The 19,015-nt window shown below is 40.8% G+C and overlaps 2 protein-coding genes across 5 annotated transcripts in view; one reads left to right on the top strand and one right to left on the bottom strand.

Moving 5' to 3' along the window:
- The window catches only part of LOC145859560 (uncharacterized), a 32,221-nt gene extending 28,714 nt beyond the window's left edge, over positions 1–3,507 (top strand). For all 4 annotated transcript variants that reach the window (XM_082959460.1, XM_082959458.1, XM_082959461.1 and 1 more), the window contains 2 exons: positions 2,145–2,258; positions 2,978–3,507. In XM_082959460.1, coding sequence (XP_082815586.1) covers positions 2,145–2,258; positions 2,978–3,073 — 210 coding nt within the window. In that variant the 3' untranslated portion in view covers positions 3,074–3,507. The remainder of the gene's footprint in view (positions 1–2,144; positions 2,259–2,977) is intronic.
- On the bottom strand, positions 3,458–10,713 carry irak1bp1 (interleukin-1 receptor-associated kinase 1 binding protein 1). Its single transcript, NM_001165270.1, is given in 5 exon segments — positions 3,458–3,853; positions 3,924–3,940; positions 3,942–4,052; positions 9,081–9,146; positions 10,408–10,713. Coding segments are annotated over 5 exon segments (735 nt in total). The 5' UTR covers positions 10,699–10,713; the 3' UTR covers positions 3,458–3,603.
- Between the last annotated feature and the right edge of the window lie 8,302 nt (positions 10,714–19,015).

Here is a 19,015-nt window from a genome sequence, read left to right as displayed (position 1 = left end):
TTTGAGCTCTTGAGTGTCATAGAGCTTTTAGTTATGGATCCCTTAGACAGTTTGGAGCCTGTGATATCTGTTGTTGTTGGCCGAAAGAGGAAACTTTCTAAACATGCCCATGAAAAGGAGAGCCAAGATCCAGCGACGAGAAACATTAATAGGCTCCTGCCTGCAAACAGCGGGCTGTGTCACTCCGACTATAAGAATCAATCCATCCTTGACTGGGATAGGGTCTGTGCAGCAGGCTGAACATTTGTCGTTCCTACTAATGTGAGCTATGCACATCTTCCTTTGACATGCTGCATCACATTACACGTTAGCTTGATGTATTTAGCTAGCGACAGTATCATTCCCCTTTCATCTGTGGTATCATAGTTAGCCTGGCTCGCTAGCATGATCAAGTAATGTTGTATAACCAAAAGTACCTAAGAAAAAAAAATTAATTTCACCTTTACTTATCCAGGTAGGCTAGTTGAGAACAAGTTCTCATTTGCAACTGCAACCTGGCCAAGAATAAAGCAAAGCAGTTCGACACATACAACAACACAGAGTTGCACATGGAATAAACAAACATACAGTGTGTGCAAATGAGGTAAGATAAGGGAGGTAAGGTAATAAATAGGCCATGGTGACGAAGTAATTACAATATACCAATTAAACACTGGAGTGATTGATGTGCAGAAGATGAATGTGCAAGTAGAGATACTGAGGTGCAAAGGAGCAAGATAAATACAGTATGGGGATAGGCTATTAACAGATGGGCTATGTACAGGTGCAGTGATCTGTGAGCTGCTCTGACAGCTGGTGCTTTAAGTTAGAGAGGGAGATATGAGTCTCCAGTTTCAGTGATTTTAAAAAATATATATTAAAATTGCATTTTGTTACAGCCATTGGCAGCAGAGAACTGGAAGGAAAGGCAGCCAAAGGAGGAATTGGCTTTGGGGGTGACTAGTGAGATATACCTGCTGGAGCGCGTGCTACGGGTGTTGCTATGGTGACCAGTGAGCTGAGATAAGGCGGGGCTTTACCTAGCAGAGACTTGTAAATGACCTGGAGCCAGTGGGTTTGGCGACGAGTATGAAGCGAGGGCCAGCCAACGAGAGCATTCAGGTCGCAATGGTGGGTAGTATATGGGGCTTTGGTGACAAAACGGATGGCACTGTGATAGACTGCATCCGATTTGTTGAGTACAGTGTTGGAGGCTATTTTGTAAATGACATCGCCGAAGTCGAGGATCGGTAGGATGGTCAGTTTTACGAGGGTATGTTTGGCAGCATGAGTGAAGGATGCTTTGTTGCGAAGTAGGAAGCCGATTTTAGATTTTAATTTTGGATTGGAGATGCTTAATGTGAGTCTGGAAGGAGAGTTTACAGTCTAACCAGACACCTAGGTATTTGTAGTTGTCCACATATTCTAAGTCCGAACCATCCACTTAGCTATCGTACTCACCAACACCAATCACAGACATGAACCTGTCTGAAGTAATCCATTCCTGGTAATCTGCCAATATTGTTTAAATGCATTGTAAGTTTGTGCCAACTTTATGGAAGCCCATTTTACCACCTATTTGCCAGGTGACGTGTGTGTGTTGCGCCGATAAGCAGACTTCACATAATGGCAGCTGGGGGCGGGCCACCAACGTGTTGTCACTGGGCAATTGTATAATTCGCAAAAGTGGGCATGTAATTAATGCATTACCAAATCCTCAAGTAAGTAGTGATGAATTTACTTACAAAACTCAGTTTTGGACTAGACTGACTTTTATGACAAAGTATCCGATTTACACTTTGTAGTGAATTTTGACACTAGAATAAATGTTTGACTCATATATCGATGCCACATGGGCTGTTTTCAAAAGGAGAAGTTGGTTTTTAGGGGCAGTTGCTCTTTAAAGATGGAATCCGCAGTAGGGAAAAACGGTGTCACTGTCCGCCCCACCGTCGTTTTTGTTTTGTTGACGAAACAGAGCTGTGGAGCGTCAAGGTAATAACAATTGCAATAGGTCCTACATGCTGCTGTTCTATCGTGTGTGCAATGATGTCCGAGGGACTTCGTTGTTGTACTGTAATATCACTAACGGAAGTGGCAGTTAAACCATTTAAGGATTCTAGCTTGAATTTATGACCTCCACCTCTCACTTTGTGTGTGTGTAGGTTAACGCAGAGAACACCCCCCACTATAAGGTGTTATTCAGCGGTCCTGGCCCCTCCTCTTTCCTAGTGGGATATCTTCCTCAGACCAGGCTGGAACGGGTCACTGGAACCAAGGTACGAACACACACACACTCACTGTGCATTAAACCCCCTTGACTTTTTCCACATTTTGTTGCATTACAAAGTGGAATTAAAATGGATTTAATTGTCATTTTTTTTGTCAACGGTCTACACAAAATACTCTTGTCAAAGTGGAAAAAATGCAAACATTTTTAAAAATGTAATGGAAAAATAAACCACTCATATCTTGATTAGATAAGTATTCAACCCCGAGTCAATACACGTTAAACACCTTTGGCGGCAATTACAGCTGTGAGTCTTTTTGGGTAAATATCTTAATTTCTTTGCACACCTGGATTAAACAATATTTGCCAACCATTCTTTAAAAAATTCTTCAATCTCTGTCAAATGGGTCTTGCCATAGATTTTCAAACCAATTTAAGTCAACTGTAACTAGGCCACTCAGGAACATTCAATGTCGTCTTGGTAAGCAACTCCAGTATAGATTTGGCCTAGGTTATTGTCCTGCTAAAAGGTGAATTTGTCTTCCAGTGTCTGTTGGAAAGCAGACTGAACCAGGTTTTCCTCTAGAATTTTGCCTGTGCTACCAGGTTTTCCTCTAGATTAGTGACACAATCTCAGACTGAATTTAAAATGGATTCATTTAACACAAAATGTGGAAAAAGTCAAGGGGGTTTAATATTTTCTGAAGGCAAACTGACACACTCAAACATACGTATACACACCTAACCCTCCGAGTGTGTGTGTTCCAGCCGGAGATCCCCACCCTAGAACAGTACTTCACACACTTTGATGGAGAGCGGTTCATCATGCAGCCCTGGCTCCAAGAGATCTTCCCTGAAGACTGACTGACAGGGACCACAAGAGTGTGTGTGTCAGTGGGACACCTAACTGGACAATAGATGAAAAGGACCGCTCCTCTCTCTGTTCCCCCACAACAAGATCAATTTAATTTCACAGTGATTTAGTGGAGGGGAAAAGGCTTTTACGCATTTAGCGTATTGCGGAAAAATGCATTGAAAATATAGGAAGCATTATTTTATTAGCTGCAAATGGTGATCAGCGTTTACCCACCTACTGTTTTAACCACTACATCACTGAAGATGTCATACAGTATTTCATATCAGAACAAAATTAAAGACAAAATATAATACAGTTCATTATCATAAAGATCTCAAACTTGAATCAAGAACAGCCACATTTACATAATTTATTGACATTCATGTTTATGGACAGAAGCTTTGAGGAAAGGCTTAAATAAATATTCTTCTAAACAAAACAATGACTGTCTATCCTCGTCTTTGTCTTCATATCTACAGTGTGATTGTGAGGGAGTGTGTTTGCACTGTGCTGACGGGGTAGATGGGTAATGTAGTCTTCAAATCTTCTTCCTGGTTCTGTCTTTGTGTCGGAGGTTAAAGGTGACAAACACACGAGAGGTCGCACTGATGCTAGGCCTTTGTACCCCCTCCCCCATCCTCCCCTCTCCTCCTCCTCTCCCTCCATCTCTCTCCGTGGCCTCTTCCTCTCTGACCAGTAGGGGGTGCCCCAGTGTCTGTCCCAGCATGCTGCTCATCTCAGACGCCTTCAGACGAGCATTCTCTACTGCTGCTACACACACGCTCCGCCTGGACACACACACATAATATTATGATAGTGTGTGTGTGTGATAGTATAGTGTGTGTGTGTGTGTGTTACCTCAATAGGCTGAGACACTTCACTGTGGTGGAAGTGAGGTGTGCTGACACACACACTCTTATCCAGCTTCTCCAACAGAACAATACACACTCTCTCCATCTGACCAAAGTCTGAGAACACCACCATCACCTGTAAAAAAATAAATTAAAAAAATAATAAAAAACACACCCACAGCAGTAAGATTGTTGGGCTAGTAACCGAAAAGTCGTTAGTTAGAATCCAAGCCGATAAGGTAAATGTCGTTGTGCCCTTGAGCAAGACACTTATCACAAACTGCCCCAAGGTCACCGCTGATAATGGCTGACCCTGGCCCCATTCTCAGGGAAGCTGGGATATGCAAAAAAACATGTAAGTACAGTACCAGTCAAAAGTTTGGACACACCTACTCATTCAAGGGTTTTTATTTTTACTATTTTCTACATTGTAGAATTAATAGTGAAGACATCAAAACTATGAAATAACACATGGAATCATGTAGTAACCCAAAAAGTGTTAACCTATTAGGGCTAGGGGGCAGTATTTACACGGCCGGATAAAAAACGTACCCGATTTAATCTGGTTGTTACTACTGCCCAGAAACTAGAATATGCATATAATTATTGGCTTTGGATAGAAAACACCCTAAAGTTTCTAAAACTGTTTGAATGGTGTCTGAGTATAACAGAACTCATATGGCAGGCAAAAACCTGAGAAGATTCTGTACAGGAAGTGCCCTCTCTGACCATTCCTTGAGCTTCTTGGCTCTGTTTATTGAAAACTGAGGATCTTTACTGTAACGTGACACTTCCTACGGCTCCCATAGGCTCTCAGAACCCGGGAAAAAGCTGAATGATGTAATTCCAGCCCCTGACTGAAAAACATTATCGCCTTTGGTAAGTGGCCGATCAGAGGACCATCAGACTGAGGCTCGTGCACGAGGGGATCCCATGTTTTTATTTTCTCTCTCTTTGAACGTAAACACGCTTTCCCGGTCGGAATATTATCGCTTTTTTATGAGAAAAATGGCATAAAAATTGATTTTAAACAGCGGTTGACATGCTTCGAAGTACGGTAATGGAATATTTAGACATTTTTTGTCACGAAATGCGTCGTGCGCGTCACCCTTCTTTACACTTCGGATAGTGTCTTGAACGCACGAACAAAACAGAGGATATTTGAACATAACTATGGATTATTTTGAACCAAACCAACATTTGTTATTGAAGTAGAAGTCCTGGGAGTGCATTCTGACAAAGAACAGCAAAGGTAATAACATTTTTCTTATAGTAAATCTGACTTTGGTGAGGGCTAAACTTGGTGGGTGTCTAAATAGCTAGCCCTGTGATGCCGGGCTATCTACTCAGAATATTGCAAAATGTGCTTTCACCGAAAAGCTATTTTAAAATCGGACATAGCGAGTGCATAGAGGAGTTCTGTATCTATAATTCTTAAAATAATTGTTATGTTTTTTGTGAACGTTTATCGTGAGTAATTTAGTAAATTCACCCGAAGTTTGCGGGGGGGGTATGCTAGTTCTGAACGTCACATGCTAATGTAAAAAGCTGGTTTTTGATATAAATATGAACTTGATTGAACAAAACATGCATGTATTGTATAACATAATGTCCTAAGATTGTCATCTGATGAAGATCATCAAAGGTTAGTGCTGCATTTAGCTGTGGTTTGGGTTTATGTGACATTATATGCTAGCTTGAAAAATGGGTGTCTGATTATTTCTGGCTGGGTACTCTGCTGACATAATCTAATGTTTTGCTTTCGTTGTAAAGCCTTTTTGAAATCGGACAGTGTGGTTAGATTAACGAGAGTCTTGACTTTTAAAATGGTGTAAAATAGTCATATGTTTGAGAAATTGAAGTAATAGCATTTCTAAGGTATTTGAATAACGCGCCACGGGATTCCACTGGCTGTTACGTAGGTGGGACGAAATCGTCCCACTGGCCCTAGAGAAGTTAAACAAATCAAAATATTTTATATTCTTCAAAGTAGCCACCCTTTGCCTTGATGACCACTTTGCACACTCTTGGCATAGTAGCTGACGTATAGTGTTGAGTCATCTGCATACATAGACACACTGGCTTTAAGTGGCATGTCATTAGTAAAGATTGAAAAAAGTTATGGGCCTAGACAGCTGCCCTGGGGAATTCCTGATTCTACCCAGATTATGTTGGAGAGGTTTCCATTAAAGAACACCCTCTGTGTTTTGTTAGATAGGTAACTCTTTATCCACAATATAGCAGGGGGTGTAAAGCCATAACACATACGTTTTTTCCAGCAGCAGACTATGATCGATAATGTCAAAAGCCGCACTGAAGTCTTTTTTTATTATCATATTCTCTCAGCCAATCAGTCATTTGTGTAAGTGCTGTGCTTGTTGAATGTCCTTCCCTATAAGCATGCTGAAAGTTTGTCAATTTGTTTACTGTAAAATAGCATTGTATCTGGTCAAATAATTTTTTCCAAAAGTTTACTAAGGATTGGTAACAGGCTTATTGGTCGGCTATTTGAGTCAGTAAAGTGGCCTTTACTATTCTTAGGTAGCGGAATTACTTTTGCTTCCTTCCAAGCCTGTAGGCTTAAATTGAAGATGTGGCGAATAGAAGTGGCAATATTGTCCGCTATTATCCTCAGTAATTTTACATCCAAGTTGTCGGACCCGGTGGCTTGTCATTGTTGATAGACATTTTTTTTTTCACCTCTTCCACAGTAACTTAAGGAATGTAAAATTACAATGCTTGTCATTCATCATTTGGTCAGTTATACTTGGATGTGTAGTGTCAGCATTTGTTGCTGCCATGTTATGCCTAAATTTGCTAATCTTGCCAATGAAAAAAATCATTAAAGTAGTTGGCCATATCAGTTCGTGTTGTGATTAATGAGCCATCTGACTCAATGAATGATGGCGCTGAGTTTGCTATTTTCCCAAAATTTAATTTAAGGTGCACCAAAGCTTTATACTATCATTCTTTGTCATTCATCTTTGTTTCATAGTGTAGTTTCATTTTTTATTCAGTTTAGTCACAATTCTCAATTTGTAATGCCTTTGCCAATCTGTTGTGCAGCCAGACTTATTTGCCATTCATTTTGCCTCATCCCTCTCAACCATACAATTTTTCAATTCCTCAATCCATGGGGATTTAACAGTTTAACAGTCATTTTCTTAATGGGTGCATGCTTATTAGTAACTGGAATAAGCAATTTCATAAATGTGTCAAGTGCTGTGTCTGTTTATTCCTCATTACACACCACAGACCAACATATTATTTACATCAACAACATAGGAATCACAACAAAATGTATTGTATGACCTCTTATACACTATATTAGGCCAAGCCTTTGTAACTTTGGTTTTCCTAGATATGGCTACTATATTGTGATCACTACATACGATGGATCTGGATACTGCTTTCAAGCAAATTTCTGCAGCATTAGTAAAGATGTGATAAATACATACATTTGATGATTTAATTCCTGTGCTGTTTTGTAACTACCCTAGTAGGTTGGGTGACTGATAACCTGAACCAGGTTGCAGGCACTGGTTACAGTTTGACTGGCTTTCATTAAGCTGCCCACTCAAGAAAAAGCTTCAATGTTTAAATCACCCAGAAAATATACACCTCTGTTGATCACATACATTATCAAGCATTTCACACATGTTATCAATGGGACAGCAGGTAGCCTAGTGGTTAGAGTGTTGGTCCGAAAGGTTGCTGGATTGAATCCCCGAGCTGACATGGTATAAATCTGTCATCCTGAGCAAGGCAGTTATCCCACTGTTCCCCGGGCGCTGAAGATGTGGATGTCGATTAAGACAAGCTCCCTGCACCTCTGATTCAGAGGGGTTGGGTTAAATGCAGAAGACACATTTAATTTGTACATATTACTTCAACAGTATTTAACATGAGATCCTCTCTAATCTTTACAGGAATGTGGTTCTGAATATAAACAGCAACACCATTGGCATTTCTATTTAACCTTTATTTAACTAGGCGAGAACAAATTCTTATTTACAATGATGGCCTCGTTCAGTGGCAGAACAACATATTTTTACCTTGTCAGCTCAGGGTTTCAATCTAGCAACCTTTTGGGTACTGACCCAACGCTCTAACCACTAGGTTACCTGCCGCCCCTATCTTTTCTGTAAATGTATTGCTACCACTGTATTATCAAAGGTATTATCTAAGTGAGTTTCAGAGATAGTCAGAATATGAATCATCTGTTACTAGCAAATTATTCATTTCATGCAGTGGTGTAAAGTATTTAAGTAAAAATACTTAACTACTACTTAAGTAGTTTTTTGGGGGTATCTGTACTTCACTTTACTTTCTATATTTTGGATTACTTTTACTTCACTACATTCCTAAAGAAAATGATGTACTTTTTACTCCATAAATTTTCCCTGACACACAAAAGTACTCGTTGAATTTTGAATGCTTAGCAGGACAGGAAAACTGCCTAATTCACACATTTATCAAGAGAACGAGAACATCCCTGGTCATCCCTACTGCCTCTGATCTGGCAGACTCACTAAAAACATACTTTGTTTGTAAATTATGTCTGAGTGTTGGAGCATGCCCCTGGCTATCCGTAAAAAAGAAAGAAAATGATGCCATCTGGTTTGCTTTATATCAGGAATTTGAAATGATTTATTATCTTACTTTTGATAAAGTATATTTTAGCAATTACATGTACTTTTGATACTTAAGTATATTTAAAACCAAATACTTTTAGACTTTTACTCAATTAGTATTTTACTGGGTGACTCACTTTTACTTGAGTCATTTTCTATTAAGGTATCTTTACTTTTACTCAAGTATGACAATTGGTTACTTTTTCCACCACTGATTTCATGAACCTTGTTTCTTAAGCTACATATGTTAACGTGGGCTATTTTTTTGAGCACTTTTCTTCTGGGATGCTTACTTGTTTTTATTGCTTTACTGGGAAGCTTAGCAGAAGTAGATATGCTCATGTTATTTATGTTAGTGCAGGGTGTGCTGCACATGATTGATACTATCTGCTGGACTTCTCACAGTAGGCATGGACTAGAATATAATTTCCAACACTTCATAGACCAGTCTCCATTCCTTTCCCATGTTAATGCATGGCCTACTTCAGTCTGTACATACAAGTTTAGGGATTTCAGCACGGGGGACCTACCAGAGCCTCCATGTGGTACAGGTCATCAGCTCTGTAGATGTGTCTCGTCACTGTCAACTCTTCCCCCTGCAGGGTGAGAGGAGAAGAAAAGTGGAGAGGAGGGAGGAGAGAAATCTTAAAACATCCTACTGTATAGTGATTAGACAGCTGTGTCAGTCAGTCAGTGTGCTGACTGTATGTTTGCCCTGTGTCTGTCTGTCAATGTCACTGACATTGCATTACACCAGTTGCCCACCTCGAGTCCTCCAGTACCCTCAACAATCCAGCACACATTTTAGTTGTATCCGCAGACGATTCAACTCATTGAGGGCTTGATGATTAGTTAACAAGTTGAATCAGGTGTGCTTGTCCGGGGATACAAAAAGAATTGTGCTTTTGGGGGTACTGGAGGCCTGGAGTTGAAATACTGAATTACACAGCTGGGATATGAAATTACCTATGCAACCAATAGCAATAGATATCCTATTGAATTGTTTTAGGCCTATATATCTATATTAAAAGTTATTTGAACTAATATAATTGGGAATTTATAATACTAGAATAGACATGAACCTTCATATGATGGGATAAAGGTCAGACATTTGTCATCGTTTCGTATTTATTAGGATCCCCAATTAGCTGCTGCCGGGGTCCAAACAAAAAAAAACATTGAGTTGGTCAACCCTGGTTTGCCAGTGCTGTGATAAGATAGTGTAAAATAATGAATTTGAAGAATTTATCTGCACTGTAAGTTTGTTAGCTAGCTAGGCAGCCAGTTTTAGAGGAATAATTCCACTGATTTCTTTTTCAAATTAATTGCCAATATTCCATTCAAACAATAAGGTCAATCCACATACAGACACTGGAGGAAATCAGTTGATTATAGAACTGACAAGATGTAAATGCAACAAGTACTTGTATCAAATACTTGTAACAAGTACCTGTATCAAGTACTTGTAAGAAATACCTGGATCATACAATAGCACTCACAGCTTTCCAAGAAAACTAAAATGTATACATTTATGGTCTGTTTACATATATTTTAGAGGCTATTTACACAGAACATTTGTATAAAACACGCATAAACTGTATTTATAATTGTATGACTATTTTAGGTTGACAATTCTATTACACCATTTCTGATATATCACATGCCTTACTTTTATTTTCCTGCATAAATATAATCAGGATTACGCCTCTACTGCCATTCATTCCAATTACTGGTTTGGATTTGACCCTGAACAATATGGCTGCCATTTTCAAAGCCATTCGGGAACTTTAAAGGGTTTATGACATAATCCCTCTAGTCATTTAATAGGATGTCTACGGTTGAATGAACTCACGTTACCTTGACATGGTGTTGTCTCAGGGTCTGTAGAATGTACTCTACTCTCCTTGAGATGCTGTTGGTGACGTCGTTCACCGACTCCTTGCTGTTTCTGAAACTAACGGAAACAGTAGCGCGGTCGGCTGGACACGAGATCTCTGCGCTCCCAGTCACCTGGACCTCCCGCGCGCTGTTCTGGGTTCGCTGAACGGTAACCGTGTGTCCCCCAATCCCTGGTTCGTTTTCGTCCCGGTAAATATCTCCCGCGGCGGGTAATAAAGCAGCGAAAACTCTAGACGGACTGCTAGCCATGACGGAACACAAATTAAACTCTCGCTGCTATGGTAACTAACGCGGGTGTAGGGATGTGTAGTTCCTATGTAGTTCCATCTGCGAAGAACTACATGTACCAAGACAGATGGAGAGGGATGTTTACAAATTTAGCTGACATATTTTCTATGTCAAAAACGTACATTTTGTACACATTTAAATGTAAACAAATTGTAAGATTTGCTGAGATTTTGTATAAAGCTTGTTACAAATGTTAGACTATTAGAGTGACTGATAAGAAAATACGCTTTACATTGTAGTATGATTTATTATGCTTTTGACTAATGTAGCCCATATTTCAGATGTTTAGCACTATATTCCCAGTCCCCCAGAACGTTTCTAATGAAGACGGACAGGCTTTTACCTTTTTAAAATAGCCCGCTCAAAAACTTACCAGTGTATTGATGTGGTCAATAGAAGGCGCCAGAAGCCTTATAATGTAGGCGGACCCAGTAACCCAAAGTAAAGTAGGGTACCTTTTCCATAGGCTTCGGAATGCATCAGTAATGCCGAGGGGATTTCCATTCCTAACTATTAATTAATAATAACATATGACAAGTCTATTTCTACAATAGCAATTTAAAATAAGAATATCAATTTTTTTATGGAACCCATGTCACTTGAAATAAGCCTTAATAATAGATCTATCGTAGGCTATGCTACAGCTTTTTTAAAGGCAATTTTTCCCTTTTTTGTTGAAATGTTATCAAACAATAAATAAAATAACCAATTGATAATGGAAATTAACTATAAAATCATTAGGCTTATTTTTACCTACATCATTTTGTTTGTATATCAGTAGGCGGGTACTGGAGGTGCTGCTGCATATGTGATGCAGTCATATGATAATGGTATTTGGTCTAATGATTATGGCAGGGGTCAAAGACGGGCAGTAGAGAGAGTGAGAGAGAGAGCACCGCCCATGTTGAGGCAGGTTAAGGACGAACAGGTCATCAGGTAAGAATTATAGTTATAAGGCACTATCAGTTCAACTCCTCATCTTTGCTGACTATAGCCCAAGTGCTATAACACAGAGGTTAAAGTTCTTATCATATTTTCCATCATATTTTGACTGTAACTGAATTATTTTATGAATTAATACAGAAATTAAATTATGTAACCAAGTAAGAAGTGTCTGGACTCAGATTGCCTCGACTCCTTTTAAGTTAATTGGGTATAAAAAAAATATTATTCAAGACCATGTACTAGCCAAGCGTGGTGAAGGGTACACAAATAGAATAATGGGTTTTGACATTTCAATTTAGTTAAAGAAGTGGTGTAGCTGTGACTTTCTAAACTGTTAAGAGTAAGAACACAGTTTAAATTAATATAGAAAAATATTGGTATTTCAGTTGTAATTGGGGAATATTGGCCAAAAGATCATTACTTTTTTTTAAATGTATTTTTGCGAGACTGGGTGAAGGGCCCCGCGAGGCCCCGGATAAAACTCAACTACTCTTCTCCTTTGCCCCTTCTGACACCCAGGTGGCGACACGCAACTCTGCATGCCTGGCAGATATCTCAGCTCGGATGTTGGCCCACCACCTCAAGCTCAAGCTCAACAAAACAGAGCTGCTCTTCCTCCTGGGGAAGGCCTGCCCTCTCCAAGACCTCTCCATCACGGTTGACAACTCCGCGGTGTCCCCCTCCCAGAGTACAAAGACCCTTGGTGTGACCCTGGACAACACCCTGTCATTCTCTTCAAACATCAAAGCAGTGACTCGCTTCTGCAGTTCCATGCTCTACAACATCCTTACAGTACGACCTTTCCTCACACAGGAAGCAGCACAGGTCCTAATCCAGGCACTTGTCATCACCCATCTAGACAACTGCAACTCTCTGGCTAGGCTCCCCGCTTGTGCCATCAAACCCCAGCAACTTATCCAGAATGCCACAGCCCACCTGGTGTTCAACATTTCTAAGTTCTCCCATGTCACCCCACTCCTCCGCACACTCCACTGGCTTCCAATCAAAGCTCGCACCATCTTCAAGAACCTGGTGCTTGCCTATGGATCAGCAAGGGGAACTGCCCCTCCTTACCTTCAGGCTATGCTCAAACCCTACATCCCAACCCGAGCACTCCGTTCCTCCACCTCTGGTCTCTTGGCCCTCCCGAGTCCCACCCCTATGGGAGGGCAGCTCCCGCTCAGCCCAGTCAAAGCTCATCTCTGTCCTGGCACCCCAATGATGGAACAAGCTTCTCGGTAAAGTCAGGACAGCCGTGTCCCTGCCCATGTTCCAAGTACATCTGAAACCCCTACTTCTTTTGATGAGTATCTTAAGTAACTCTCACAGCACTTGTCTTTTCCTACTAGCACTGACTTTGCTGATTGAAGGAAAATGTACTTGATATGATTGTGATGTGTTGTTGTCTCACCTAGCAATCTTAAAATTAATGCACTAATTGTTAGTTGTTCTGGATTAGAGCGTCTGCTAAATGACTAAAATAAAAAATATATATAAATAAAAAGAGGTCCCAGGATGAAAACAGGGCCCGTGGCACACTCAGGGAAAGTTCCTGAGGAATCTATTAACTATTCACTTTTTTTGAACTATGTAACGCTAATCCTTAAAATAATCATAAAACATTTTTCTCATGTACTAAAAGTGATACCAAGAATAATTTTGCCATTTGATAGAGAATTTTCATATCCCTTGAATTATAAAAAAATATAAAAAAATATTTATTTAATGAACACTTTTTTAGGCCTTACTGCTATTAGCCCGTACAAATGCATTGAATAACAGATTTACTACACGGAACAACAGATAGTCCCAAAAACAAATCTAAAGGATGTTTGTTCTGAAGTGTCTATCCGATATCTGAGAGGTATAAGAAAGATCAGGAAACATTTCTTATTTTTGTACATGTAATAAACTCCTTGTTTTTGGCACTAAACAGTCTCCATATTTCCATTCATGGGGTTCTGGGGGACCTATAGACGAGTCTTGTGAGGCATGAGCAAAAGAAAGTGACGTGTTTGTGAGAGTTTCACCTTCCCACAGAGTCCAAACTGTTCGGACACTTCAGACAGAAGTTGGCGGATAAGCTGTATCAACTTCAGACAATTCCCAAGATGCTTGTGGGGGTTGTGAGAGTCTCACCTGTCCATAGAGGGGTCATAATAGTTTGTAGGCCCAACTGTTTGGACGCTACAGACAATTTTGTGAGAAGACCGATTTTTCGGTTTCCCCACCACCATTTTTTACAAAAACAATAAATATATAAAGTACCAGTCAAAAGTTTGGACACATACTCATTCAAGGGTTTTTCTTTATTATTACTATTTTCTACACTGTAGAATAATAGTGAAGACATCAAAACTATTACATTTCACATATGGAATCATGTAGTAACCAAAAAGTGTTAAACAAATCAAAATATATTTTAGATTCTTCAAAGTAGCCACCGTTTGCCTTGAAAGAGCATGAAGTGTCTGTGTGTGTCCCTTTCCTCTTCCTTTCCTTCTCCTCCCTGTTATGTATAGCACACTCAATCCTATGAAACGGAGTGTGTGTGTGTGTGTGTGTGTGTGTGTGTGTGTGTGTGTATATATATATATATATATATATATATATATATAGCAGGTCTGTGTGTGATTAGATACACTATATATACAAGGCTTTCGACTCTGTCAATCACCACATCCTCATCGGCAGACTCAATAGCCTTGGTTTCTCAAATGATTGCTTCGCCTGGTTCACCAACTACTTCTCTGATAGAGTTCAATGTGTCAAATCGGATGGCCTGTTGTCCGGGCCTCTAGTAGTCTCTATGGGGGTGCCACAGGGTTCAATTCTTGGGCCAACTCTTTTCTCTGTATACATCAATGATGTCGCTCTTGCTGCTGGTGAGTCTCTGATCCACCTCTACGCAGACGACACCATTCTGTATACTTCTGGCCCTTCTTTGGACACTGTGTTAACAACCCTCCAGACGAGCTTCAATGCCATGCAACTCTCCTTCCGTGGCCTCCAACTGCTCTTAAATACTAGTAAAACTAAATGCAAGCTCTTCAACTGATCGCTGCCCGTACCTGCCCGCCCGTCCAGCATCACTACTCTGGACGGTTCTTACTTAGAATATGTGGACAACTACAAATACCAAGGTGTCTGGTTAGACTGTAAGCTCTCCTTCCAGACTCACATCAAACATCTCCAATCCAAAGTAAAATCTAGAATTGGCTTCCTATTTCGCAACAAAGCATCCTTCCCTCATGCTGCCAAACATACCCTCGTAAAACTGACCATCCTACCGATCCTCGACTTCGGCGATGTCATTTACAAAATAGCCTCCAATACCCTACTCAATAAACTGGATGCAGTCTATCACAGTGCCATCCGTTTTGTCACCAAAGCCCCATATACTACCCACCACTGCGACCTGTACGCTCTCGTTGGCTGGCCCTCGCTTCATACTCGTCGCCAAACCCACCGGCTCCAGGTCGTCTACAAGACCATGCTAGGTAAAGTCCCCCCTTATCTCAGCTCACTGGTCACCATAGCAGCCCCCACCTGTAGCACGTGCTGCAGCAGGTATATCTCTCTGGTCACCCCCAAAACCAATTCCTCCTTTGGCCGTCTCTCCTTCCAGTTCTCTGCTGCCAATGACTGGAATGAACTACAAAAATCTCTGAAACTGGAAACACTTATCTCCCTCACTAGCTTTAAGTAACAGCTGTCAGAGCAGCTCACAGATCACTGCACCTGCACATAGCCCATCTATAATTTAGCCCAAACAACTACCGCTTCCCCTACTGTATTTATTTATTTTGCTCCTTTGCACCCCATTATTTATATTTCTACTTTGCACTTTCTTCCACTACAAATCTACCATTCCAGTGTTTTACTTGCTATATTGTATTTACTTTGCCACCATGGCCTTTTTTGCCTTTACCTCCCTTATCTCACCTCATTTGCTCACATTGTATATAGACTTATTTTTCTACTGTATTATTGACTGTATGTTTGTTTTACTCCATGTGTAACTCTGTGTTGTTGTATGTGTCGAACTGCCTTGCTTTGTCTTGGCCAGGTCGCAATTGTAAATGAGAACTTGTTCTCAACTTGCCTACCTGGTTAAATAAAGGTAAAATAAAAATAATAAAATAAAATAAATAAATATACAAAAGTATGTGGACACCCCCTCAAACTAGTGGATTCGGCTATTTCAGCCACACCCATTGCTGACAGGTGTATAAAATTGAATACACAGCCATGCAATCTCCATAGACAAACATTGGCAGTAGAATGGCCTTACTGAAGAGCTCAGTGACATTCAACATGGCATTGTCATAGGATGCCACCTTTCCAACAAGTCAGTTTGTCAAATTTCTACCCTACTAGAGGTGCCCCAGTGAACTGTAAGTGCTGTTATTGTGACGTGGAAACGTTTAGGAGCAAAAGCGGCTCAACCTCGAAGTGGTAGCCCACCCAAGCTCACAGAACAGGATCGCCGAGTGCGGGTAGCGCATTTAAATCATCTGTCCTCGGTTGCAACACTTACTACAATGTTCCAAAATGCCTCTGGAAGCAACGTCAGCACAAGAACTGTTCGTCTGGAGCATCATAAAATGGGTTTCCATGGCCAAGCAGCCGCACACAAGGCTAAGATCAACATCCGCAATTTCAAGCATCGGCTGGAGTGGTGTAAAGCTCGCCAGCATTGGACTCTGGGGCAGTGGAAACGCATTCTCTGGAGGGATGAATCACGCTTCACCATCTGGAGGAGGAGGAGGAGAGGTTATCAGCCTGGGGCAGGAGGAGACTGTGGGCAGAGAGACAGGTGTGGTTACCTTGACCTCAGTGTGTGGGTGGCTGGCTGAGTGGCTGGCTGAGTGGCTGGGTGGGTGGGTGTGGAATAATTAGGTTCCGTGTATAGTAATGGAGGTATTGCCTTCTGTCTCTCCAGCCTGACTCTGTAAACAGAAATAAATAAAGAGCCACCCCAGGCAACTTCCCCCTCCCTCACCCTCATCCCCCTCCACTCCATCCCCTACCCCTCTCCCTCCTCTCCTCCTCTCCACCTCCCCTCCTTCCAGACTGTGTGTGTAATATAGGCAACACATTGCGTATGACTACCTCAGAACTAAAACAACTGTTACATCTAATCCTAATCAGATACTGCTGACATGGCACGGACGCACGCACACATGCATACGCACAACACACAAACACACTTCTAAACCTGCAGGACTAGCAGGTGCGTGTGTGTCAGAGCTATGATTGGCTGAGAGCTGTCAGAGGTCAGCAGGTCCAAGTTTATGAAGCTACGCTTTATTACCTTTAATAGGTGTGTGTTCAATCTCTTCTATTCTCTCTCCCTCCCTCTATACGTCTCTCTCCTCTGCTTTCCCTCTCCCTGTGTTAAGGCCTGGTTGGGTTTCAGGGTTCTATTAACAGTTCAAAGGCAGTGTTTAACTACAGGAATTGGAACTAGCCTGCTCCAACACATCTCTAATGTGTACACACGTTCCCCTCGTGGCTCTGTCGCTGTCGGCAACAACATTCACCATTCCCATTGGGTAATATGCTGTCATTACCATAGTAATCCTGTCTCACTTCACGTCAAGATCTGTCACCTTTCAGTCTCCTTCTTTGCCCTCTCTTTCTCTCTCTCTCCCCCATTTTCTCAGTTTTTAATTGTTGTTGGAAGAGATCTAATCAGGCAGTGTATCATGTTATATTTGTCCACCAGTTTTATTTCATGGAGGTTTTGGGTACATAGTTTCTGCAAGCAACCAGTGTCGGGCAATAATAGCATATTCATCGTGACTTGTGTGGACCCCAACCTACTATGGATGGGTGTATGTGTTACGTACACCTCTTGGAGGGGGGAACACAACACCCTGCTACATCTCAGCTCCCCGTGGAGTGAAAAAGTATGTGATCGTAGGTGCGGGGAAGGACGACAGAGGCAGAGAAAATGACCGTTCACAGGGAATATATTTGGACGGTGAATTATGTTGGGGCCAAACAAAAGCCGTCACAGCACCAGGTTGACATGTTGCTGTAAATCCGTGTGTAATCATTGTTCTTCCTCGATTCAACCTATTTAAGCGCGGATTAGTGCTCGCTTTAGCGAACAGAACAGCGGGAGCTTTAAACAAATAGCAAGCACACTTGTTTACTTTTCTCCCTGAATGGAATGGAGAGGATCCGGACACACGGGACGGGCGCACCCAATACTTTTGGTCAGACTATGAAAGTAGTCTGCTACTGTAAGAAATAATATACTTGTTTTTACAGTCACCCTTTAGTCTCGAGACACACACACAACCTAAGAGTTCTAAAATAAGACAGCCTTGACTTAGTGTACCTTTATTGTTGAAAAGCTATTTGAGACGGCAACAGTAATCACTGAAGTATATAGAGTAAACATGATCCTATTTCCCCCTGCATCAATAACTAAAGTGCAGTCCCCCATATTAACATCGCAGTAACAACAGTTCCTAACTACTCCTTTAAACACCTTTCCCCAAAATGATAAAGTAGACTCAACTTTCATTATCAGTAATATGTCAAATCAATTCCACTTTGTTGATATGATAGTTTTCCCTGCATCATGTGTTCACTATGAGTTGATAAGTGATAAACTTAGTCACAGCTCAGCACACACTTACATAGCAATGGGTTAAGGTTGAGGAACATTTCAGACAAAATGTTCAACAGCATACATGTAGTGCATTTCTTCATACAGAAATCTGAGAAACACACAAACAATTTCAAAACATAAAATGGATTAACACACATAACGGAAAAAAACAAACAGTTCACAGATCCCGTTTTTCCTTTTAAAAGTCAATGCCCTGATTTAGCACTTTGTATTATAGTATTGTTCTTTGTTCCAACCAATGAGATAAATACATTACAACTCAGGCACAAGGTCTGTTGGGCTATGGCAAGTAGTCTGATCCATTGAATGAGAAACCATTATTGTTGTTTGGGGTTAAAATGATTAGAGATCTAAATACTCATCTTGAAACCAAACACACTCAAAACGGTGAATTGAAAGGGTAATGATTCATTATAGAAGAAGAAAAAAAGCATGACAATTAGGTATCTTGAATGATGGGATCCAAAGTACATGCAAGCGTGTTAGCTGAATGGAATACAACATGTATATGGTAAGTATTTTATAAATGTCATTATGTGCAATGTCTTCCCTTCCCCAACAAATTAATACACTCTATATGTTTTCTACTACGCCATGGTATTCAGAGTCAGAACCACCCTGATTATAAAAAAAAAAAAGAAAAAAAAGCTTAAAAGCATTAATCATCTCCTTCTACATTTCCTC

The sequence above is a fragment of the Salmo salar genome, chromosome 12 (genome assembly GCF_965601325.2).
Source record: "Salmo salar chromosome 12, fSalSal1, whole genome shotgun sequence".
NCBI classification, from domain to species: Eukaryota; Metazoa; Chordata; class Actinopteri; order Salmoniformes; family Salmonidae; genus Salmo; species Salmo salar.
The sequence above is the reverse complement of the archived record's forward strand: the minus strand, read 5'-3'. Positions and strand labels throughout refer to the sequence as shown.